Here is a 10,183-nt window from a genome sequence, read left to right as displayed (position 1 = left end):
ACCACCACCACCACCACCACCACCACCACCACCACCACTACTACTACTACTACTACTACTACTACTACTACTATTATTATTATTATTATTATTATTGTTATTATTATTATTTACATCCCACAGTTATCTCTCGTGATCGCTTCCCACTAGTATCAGTCGTCTATATCAAAGTCAGTTATACGTTTGCGTGACCTCGAACTGTTCATAATAGCTTTTAATTGAGTCGAGAACGAGAGAGAGGGATGGCGATTGCTTTCATTGGGGCTCACGCGTGCATTTGAAATCGGGCCTGATAAAAGGAGTTGGTGGGCAGGAGAGAGAGGGGGTGGGAGGCGTGAGGAACCACAACCACTTTAAGCACGCTTTGGCACTTAGGATACTTAGATTTCCGAGTATTTTTTTGTCAATCAAGGCAAAAACTACTTTGCTTTAAGCTACTAATAATGAAGTCGTGTCTTCATCCCCAAGTACTGCACACCTTCCCTGCTTTCGCATTCCGTCATTCCACTCAATTGGGATCACAACAAAGGCAGCCTACACAATTCCACATGTTGAGCTTTCGATGATGTTGTATTAAATAGGGATTTTGTTTCCGTTTTTTCTCTGTAAAAAATGAAATTAAAATTGATATATCTATTTGTTGCACTTCCAAAATCAACAGCGACACTAGTTTTTTTCTTAAAAGAGCCAAAATTGGGAAAAATTCATCCAATATATACTTCTATCTACTATCGACTCTCAATCTAGTTCTTTTCCCCTCCAAAATATCTTTTACTGCCGTTTTATTAGCCTTCAAGGCCACGCGAAACGCAATCACAGTTGATTATCACCCTATGCAATTGCCTCTTTGAGACGCACACTCTCTGGCATAACTAGCAATATAAATTATTTATTTAAGACTACAAATCGTCAAATATGACCTTCCTCAATCACCCAATACTCCACACCTCATTCTGATGCTACTCAAATTGATGTGGCTAGCCATGGAGAGACAATACAATCCCGTCGTTGTTCGGCTGCAGAGATTCATGCACCAGAGCACATACCCTTGTGAGTAATCTCCTTATATCTACTTATAATGGATATAAGTAGCAAACTGGCCATTTATACATGTAGCATAATCAATTGTTTACTCCCTTGTTTTAGTGTCCACCAAGCGAGCCTACAAACGAATCTGCTGTCTGCCAGCCTATGTGGTGGTCACTTTGGTAGGCGTTGCAATTCTCATTGACCTCCTTCTGCTGCGTCTCTTTGATTTCAACACAATCGCCATGCTCACCGATATGCGAGTTTTGCCAGTTTTTGTGATAATGAGCTCAGTCATCTTCCTTGGTGTCTGTGCGTCCGTTCCGTCCCTTGCGAATGCAGCGTTCGCCTACTTCTATCGGCCAAAAACGCCACTGGTGAAGGCTATTGAGAGCTACGCCACGGGGAGTTCTGAACCCTGGGGGAAGCATAAGAAGAGAACTCCCCTCCTGGATAGCCTAACCGCGAGAGTTGGCAGTGGCAGTAGTTCTGTCAAGCTAAACGGAAATTTCCTCCAAAGCAGTCTAGAAGCAGCTGATGTGCTTCCAGTCACCTCCTCCTGTGAAGTGGATATTTTGGCCAAAAAGGAATTCGCCAATATTTGTGACATGCTGCACGCCTTCAATTTTTACCTTCAGAATATTGAACAGACTCGTCTGGTGGTCATGATTGACGCTACAGAGGCCACTTCAGCCGTACAACTTGCTGGTGTATTCTACCAAGTCCACAGTCTTTTGCTCACTCAGCCAAATGCACCTATCGCCTTCGTCATTGCTACAAATGTTACCGTGAGTTACCTTGACAACATCAGCTTTGTCAAGCTACTGTCAACTTATTTAAGTAGTATTCAGTTTTCGATTCCACAAACAACTACACCGTTTTATATAATAGCACATTCTAATCAAAGAATCATTATTTTGACTTCGCGAATACTCTAGCATTTGCAGAATGAAGAACCGGTACAATTAAACGTTCGATCAAAAGTTCACGTCATTTAAGAAAAAACCTCTACTAGGAACAAATTAAAAAAAAGAGAGAATGTTAAATTCGCGGAATTTTACCATTTTTTAAATTTCTACGCTGCAGCTACCGATGGATCCATTGTTTTATTGAGCCAGCAAGCACGGGATGCAGCATGTACATGAACACGACAGCTGGTCAACTAAGGGGGCCGCCAAGCTCATGGGTTTGATTAACCTTGACCTCATAGTGTTTATCCATATAAGTGAAGTCTCTATGCCAGTAATGTTGAACAATAGGAAGAGACAGGATGTTCAAGAACTAGTCAAAAATAAAACTTCTAGAACATTGAACCAGAGACGCTTTCTAGGGTCGCAGCAGGCCCCAACAACTCTGTCAAGTTAGACGGACCATTTATTTAGAAAAAAGACAAAGATGGTTTTACCATTTTTTAAATCACCTCTTCGATATCAACGTGAAGAGAAATAACTTGCCGTTACCTTTCCACGTCAGGCCTTTTATGAGAAGTCTTCAAGTACGCCTCATCCAGATGACACCGTCTTCCAAGGGAGTCAATCAGGAGAACTCAGTGAGGCTCTCAATCTCCTCCGAGGCATTGCAGATTGCAATCATCTGGTGCTCTTCAGTGTTCAACTACCCATCTTCCTGGGTGCAGCTACGATCAAGACAAACCCATCCATACTTCAACGGCTTCTTGGAGCCAAAAATCTCTGCACCCTATTTCAAAATTTTGCTGACACCACACCGATTTCGCCACACTTATCAACTGTCGTGCCAGAAGATGCTAGAAATGGAGAGCACCCTCAAATAGCACGCTCAAAAAACAGCATTGGGAGCAATACTGGTCAAATTAACCAGGCCTATACCTCCGCTGAGGTAAGAACATGCTACTGATAGTTAGAAGCATTCATTTCTCCTGTATGTACAAAACTAAGTATATCATTAGCGTCCAAGGCTCTACAAGGGGCGTCCAGTTCAGAGGACATCGTGTTTCACTTCAAAACCGGTGTTCAAATGCTGACGTCCGAGGTATACTTTGAGCAATTCCGGTATCCTCAATCCATTGGACTTAAGGAGACATTTAAGTATTTTGTGTTGATGAGGAAAGTAAATATGCTTTGGCATCCAGCTTTCACTAATCCTTCTAAGTTGCATGAATGATGGAGGCCGTCGTTCTTCTAGACCAACTTGTCTCTTTCACATCAGTGAGATTATTACACAGAGACAACTTTTGCGTTGTAGAGTAGTATCATCTGTTTCTTTTGCTGATGCCCGTCACCTTACTGCTGTGTGTGGTAGTGGTGTTTCTTGCTAAGCCCAAAGTCCCGCTTTGGCTTAAACACCTAAGATAATAAGTAAGGAATTAATTTGCTTTTAAGTACTTGCATTAAGTATAAAGTACAAATTACTGGATGCTAATATAGCTTTTATAAAAGGCGCATTTCCTTTTATCATTCCACTATGCATGAAATTTGTGCAGCCATTTCTTCTTCTGCTGCTGCTGCTGCATTTAGTAATTCACTTCCGCCCGTGTAAATGGTATTTCTCTCTCCTGCGAGTGAGTAGTGAATTTAACAGCCCGGTAATTTAATGCGTTGATACACAATTTCGCACCACGAACAAAAGTCAGCATTAGGGCGTATTACTTCTGTGCTTGGGATTCCTTGTTTCAGGTAGATGACTGAGCATATGTGAGACCATAGGAGCTGGGATCCCGAATCAAGCATTATATGACACCTTGATAGAATTGGGTAGAAAATGGCCCCTTGTCAGTCCTTACCGAGTGTTCATTTACCTCTTTCTATTTTATCTTTCCGTGTGTAGCTGTTGATACTTACTGTCAAGCTAACATTGAGGTCCCCAAACAGAAGCATGTTGACATGGACTGCACCATTGGTACATAGATTGCTCAAAACAGAAGAATCTAGGGAGCTTAGCTATCTTCTTTGATTTAATTTTGGCTAGGAACTTGGTCTCGCCTCAGGGGAAGCCATTAGTGAGCCGTCGACAGTTATTAAGTCGGCTCAGTCCACCACGAGTTTGAGCGCCCAAAATCAGTTGCAGCAACAACATCTACTACTGAAGCAACAGTCTGGCAGTAGTAGTAGTACATCCCCAGCTCTGGTGAAAAATGTTAACACCTCGAGAATGACCTCAACGAGGGCAGGAGCCAAGGGAATTGCCGAGATCTTCCTCGCCAATGAGGAGTTGGTGGAACTGAATGTCCCTGTCATCAGAACTCTGGTGGCTGAGACTGCTTTTGCAAGTAAGGAACTTTTACATTTGAAACAATTTTACCAAAAAATGAAGGAAGTACGCTATTTGACAAGGGAACAAGGTTTAAAGGAATAGGTTGGTTCTGATGGTTGATTAATTATTTCCTTTTCTTGATTAGAAGGAACTATTTCTGGTTATTGGGAATGCTGTTATCAAACATAAATTTCAATCATGTTTTGCATGAGGGATGATGGATTAACCCAGTGGACACCCACGCAATCGGGGAAAGAAACGTCGTGAAAACCGATAAGCAATGGATGTATTAACAGATGACGGATAGTAAACGTCAAAAACTGCCAACTTGATGTTCTTCACATCACTACCGTACATTCAAACTAAAACAACTACGGTTATGATCTGCCTACTCAAAACCAATTGAGGGTAGTGAAGAAATATTTGTATCTGAGATTCATCCAGGTCTGGTTAACAAGTCGTGAGGACGTCTCATTCGCATACCACAACGATACGGACCCGTGAGAAGAATTGCACTTTTGCTGGGCTGGGAGAGAGGGAGAGAAGGGAGGCCAATACCATCCCCCCTTATCCTTCCTATTCCCTGATGGTGCTTCTCCAAATGATGAATATCACTTCACAATCTCATGTGAAGTAAATAATTCAGAGGTGAAAACAGAGGTTTGGTCGTTTGAATATACCAGTCTTGCACTAATTCCTAGGCCGTTTCTATGCCGTTCAACAGTTGTTTGTTTAAAGGATCCATTAAAAGTTGGAACGACTTGACTTTTCCCCGAATATTGATAGAGAAAAACGGTTTCTCTTGATGTACAGAGGAACCTGAAGTCTATAAACACTACCGCAGGGCCATGGCTTCAAGACGAAAGACCAAGGGAATAAGATTGAAGTTTTCAGAGGAGTTTATTATTACTTCCGAAAGAGGCAAAAGGAAGAAATGAGCAAGAATAAAAACTTAGTGGAGAATTCGTTGTCATTTAATCTCAGACAGTTTACATTGTTTTAAATCAACCACTAATTTTTGCAGAAACTATGAATTCATTGAATAAGGACCAGTTAAAACAATGGAGCCGCAGGAATTTATGCCTCTAATCTACAAAAAACGATTCGTGCCTTTTCACCGACCACATTTTCCCCCTTTGTTTATTATCCCTCGCGCATAGGATAAGAGTTCTCCAGAGGCAAAATTTCTCGCAGTAATGCGCGTACACCCAACTGTGGGCACTGTAAATTACCGAGGCGGAGCATTTACTACTTGATTCTTATCACGACTTTGCACACGCAAGCCAGAGAGCCTCAAATCTAACCACCAGGTGGCTTTCCACCATTATCAAATTATGCCGAATTTCCAGATTATTTTTTATTCCTAATTTTCCCCCTCTTTTGCTCCTACGCTCTCGTGCCCTATGTGCCTCCCTTCCTCATTTGTCTTACGCGTTTGGTCGCAAATAAAGTGGTTGGTTGGAGACAAAAGTCGCACTGATTCGAGCCACTGAACACCACATAATGGTCATGGAAGGGCTGAGTTGGGCCTGCTTAGAGCAATAGGACTCTAATGAATTGCCGCTTTTGCCTTCTTCATGGTTAAGTAATTCTTCAAATAAGTTGAAGAATTATCTTTTGTAGTTGCTGATTAGGAAATGCAGGTTCCTGACTCAACCTCAGCGATTGTGACCCCTTCAGTGACCCTGTACGAGAATGGGATGTTGGTTAGAATTGAGGAGCATGAAGACCCCAAACTGTGGTTTTATCATAAACATAGAGGGTAGTAAAAGGACTGACCTAATTACCGTGGGGAGTATTATTACTTCATGTGGGCAATAAATGACAGTGTTATTGTTCTGAATGGTCTCTGTGCTTTCTACGGTTACTCTTCCGTGTCAGTCATTACTGCAGTACTTGAGTGAAGTCCAATTAACCAAGGAGCAGTATTATGGGATTATTGTCAATTGGAGGGTAAAAATTTCCAAATATAAAAATAATAAAGCACAGTAAAACGACTCACTCAGTTTGCTACTTTTCAGCAATCTGTCTGGGTAATAAGTAGCTTCATGCATGATACTCCTCACGTCCTATTTTACCATTTACTGTCTCGGCTGACCAGATCTTCTTTTAATACAATCCTTGAAGTAGAGCCTAAAATTGCCGTCGAAATTGCTTATTGAATTTTCCTGGTTCTGTACAATCAACTAGAGCCTCCAAGGGAGTAACACGTCCTAGGAGTCGGGGCGATGGACTACTAGGATAGCTCCAAACTACAACGGAAGTTAATGCAAAAGATATTTCTATCCCTCTTCATTTTGTTCGCCTTTGCGCAGTAGATAAATGTTTACTACACTTCGATTGGCTACATTTTATGAACCCATGGCAGAATATCATTTCCTGGAAGCACCTTCGACTCCCTTACGCTTTCTTCCCAGCTTTTAGCATATAATGTTAGAATTGCAAATAATTTAAAGCCCTTTTGCCAACAAAATTTAGAGAGCAGTCCCTTTTGTCATCATATACTATACTTGCTTCCACCTCTTGTAGGTCGTCTGATTAAGCATAGTTCCGCATCTGTCTCAATTAAGCAGTTGGTTAACTGGATCTGTCTGACCCAGCACTGGCCATTCCACATGTCATGGACAATGGTCCTGCTCGAGGCAGAACATCAAGATGGCCCTACTACTGAAGGGGCTATTCAAACAGTCGTCTCTTCTCCAAATCGTGGACAAAAAAACGCACTTCTCGGACTGATAAAAAAGGTGGGGCAACTTGTCTCTTATTTTGAGCATAAATCTTCAACCATTAGTAATATTCTTTTCAAAGAAAAAACACTGCGTAAAAATGGGTCTCTTTATCCAATTACAAGATTCTCTTTATTGGAAGGAATGAAAGTTTGAAGGACGTCATAGTAACAACTAGTTCGACAACAAGTATATTAAAACAGAAACACGCAAGGGTATTTCCCAAAAAAACCTCCGCAAATTATAATTGCTTAAAGTATAAAGTGGGGTCTCAATTTTTTAGCCAGAACCTCAACTGAAATAATTTCTCCCTAAATTTTTGTCTCATTTTTAATTTTAGGCAGTTTTCCTTATTTATTTTGACGGTTTAAGTAATGTGACAATGAATAATGAATTATCAATTTACTTCGACACGAGTTCTGCTAAACATCTTGCTTCTTCGAAATACCAGGAAATCTATATACTTTTCTTGATGTAGATAAACAAAACTTACGACTGTTAGAGCTTCGTCAGTACCCGATTTTTCAAATAACCTTTAAGTAGTATGAATAAGTGAGTGGATTTTGATTCCGATATTTACAACTTTACTCTTCTACCTTTTAGACCCTGGAAGAGGTTTCCTCTTTGCCACCCATTGGTTCAATTCTCTCTGGAGACGACCGCGATCCTGGCAAATTACTTTACTTTATTAGAGATCAGGTTGATTGCCACTATTCTCTTGTTGATCTCAAACACCTTGCGGTTAATAGTCTCTTTCTGAGTCCAGTATTTCGGGTGTGCGTTAAAGGCGAGTTCATTATCATTTCACTAATGCAACAAACCCACCTACACATACCGCGACGTACTTTTGTTTATATAAAGCCAATTTGGAATCACTTTACGTATGGATCAAAATTCAAGTCCCATACTGCACTTTAAAAGCGGTTAAAAGTGAAATACAATGCAAAGTACTCTGAATTTCAGTAAAAAAAAGGCGCATTGGAATATCAAACCATCTTGCCATCAGGAGCTGTGATAATCCGAATTGAAGCCATATTTATTAGAAATTTCTCCCATTTCCTACCTTAATATATTTAAATGATTGAATCATGCAATTTTTATCAAAACAAAAGATTATTCTTTTAAAGTCTTTGGGCTCTAGTACTTTGAGTCAGCGTTCAGTCCTGCTGTTTCCACTTTACCTTGAGGAAACACAGCAAAATTCAAAACAAGGCGATTTGACCACCACCCACAAAGCGGGAAAAAAATAACTCGTGTTCCAGTTCAGTGGGCTGGAAATCCTGCTTTCATTTTATTGTAGAAGGCGGAGGAATGTGGAGGAATATATGTCTATAGATTGGTAGATTAATAGGTACATTTATTATTCCAGTTTACCCGTTTTTTGCTTTGTTAACTCCCGTTTTTACTGCCTCATATTTGTTGCAAGTCAAAACATACTATTTTTCTACCTACCATCGTTTACAGAAATACGCCATTTCTACTTTGGGGCGGTTGGAGGAGATGGCCAAGAGGTTGAAATGGAGCACAACCTACCAGCATCCATTCCTGTGGCCCCCACCGTGAAACCGCATGAGACAGGACGCAGCTTTTACGTGACAGCGCCAATGCCACAGTCCTTTGACACCCTGCCTCAATGCCTTGAGTTCGACTACAACCGTCGATCAAGGAGTGGAGGAGGTGGAAGAGGAGGAGAAGGAGGAACCCAAAATGACTCTTCAGGGGACACGCACTCCCCTCTGCCAGTATCAGTCGACTCTGAGCCCCCTGAAAAGGGTCTCTGCTACTCGAATCCCTTCAATCTCCCCATTGTTTCACCTTGTCCAATACGACTCAAGGTAAGACGTCATTTTGCAATAGGAAATTGGTCGGAAAATATTTATGCCATCATCCCATCTTACTTACATGGTTCCTTGAAAAAGTTTTGGCCCAATCAAACTCTAGTAAAATATTCTGAGTTGTGTGGGTGTCGGAGATAAGTATATAGGTCAAAATCTGTTTTATTTCTAGCATAGACGGTGTACCTCGATTTTGTGCCAAAATTCCCAAAATTTCATCTCATTTTCATCCCCGTTTACTTTTTAATCATTGAACCTGTAATGCTAAAAGGAAAATGTCATATTCATTGCTTGGCAAAATCTCACCAGAGAGATGCGGAGCATGAGGAGGAGGCATAGGAAGTGGAGGATGAAGCAATATCCTTCCTCCTTCCTCCAGCCCCCCTTCCTTTCAGCCTCCTCCTTCTCTTTCTCCCTCTCTCCCATCGCAACAAAATTCAGACTATCCCACTGGTCAGTTTTGCGCAATGCGATGTGGGGTCTTGTGCTATCTCAAAAAAAAGTGACTCCACCGATTGCCCGATCCTGACAGCCCTTCCCGCTTCAATTGATGAAATTTTATTTGCACACTCTCGAGATGTATCGCATCGAGGTGAAAGGTTGGCCTTGAAGTATGTGAACAGTTTATGAGGAACGTCTCTTGTGGGGCTGAGATGCATGACTTAACAGCTGTTGCGATTCAAAAGCCGTTTTTCACCATAACACAGTGGATAAGCAAACAGTGATTTTCCAAAGAAAAGTTTCTGTGAGGTGTGTGAAAGAAGTGAAGAAATTGACAGGCTCTAGAGCTGGTTGTCATCAACCAATGCATAGTTACCACAACTTTTCTTCCTCATTTCTTTCATCATCGCTCACTTTAAATATGACTGAATGCTATCCTTGACCCCAAAATCCGTTGTTCTAGTCAAGAATAGGGGAAGAAAGGGTCTTTCTCAACGTAATGCATCCAGAACCACGTGATTTGCCTCATCCACTTGAAACTGACCGGTATGTTGTTCTGCCATCGCATGCCACAATTTCACTCAGTTGCGACAAGAAAATGCCTTCCGTCATATCTTTCCAAACCGAGTTATCAGATGAGCTCGAATAATCCATCCTCGCGGTTCAACTATCATTTCATGCAGGGATGCTTGAAGTAGAGGGGCAGATGGGGAGTACCGATGAAAAACATCATATCAATTTATGCGTCTTACTATACTGGATGTAGATAAACAACTGGGGTGAGATTTACCAGAATCTTTACGAATTTTCACGTTTGCTTGACATTCTGCCGAATCCTACTTCTCCATTCTTCTCGTAAAAAAGTCAGTGTCTTAATCTGGATGTAATCGACTACGAATATCAATGTTATCTAGGATTTTTTGC

At 41.2% G+C, this 10,183-nt stretch overlaps 1 protein-coding gene across 1 annotated transcript; it reads left to right on the top strand. All coding sequences in view use genetic code 11, as the record gives it.

Moving 5' to 3' along the window:
• Nucleotides 1-956: 956 nt before the first annotated feature.
• Nucleotides 957-9,347, top strand: EGR_07004 (hypothetical protein; the record flags this gene model as incomplete). Its single annotated transcript, XM_024496253.1, has 8 exons — nucleotides 957-1,050; nucleotides 1,147-1,814; nucleotides 2,500-2,883; nucleotides 3,973-4,273; nucleotides 6,787-7,001; nucleotides 7,587-7,824; nucleotides 8,448-8,818; nucleotides 9,198-9,347. The coding sequence occupies 8 exons, from the start codon at nucleotides 957-959 to the stop codon at nucleotides 9,345-9,347; spliced, it is 2,421 nt and encodes an 806-aa protein (XP_024349280.1).
• Nucleotides 9,348-10,183: the final 836 nt, after the last annotated feature.

This window comes from Echinococcus granulosus (genome assembly GCF_000524195.1).
Source record: "Echinococcus granulosus chromosome Unknown EG_S00068, whole genome shotgun sequence".
Classification (NCBI taxonomy): Eukaryota; Metazoa; Platyhelminthes; class Cestoda; order Cyclophyllidea; family Taeniidae; genus Echinococcus; species Echinococcus granulosus.
This window is presented reverse-complemented; position numbering and strand designations above follow the sequence as displayed.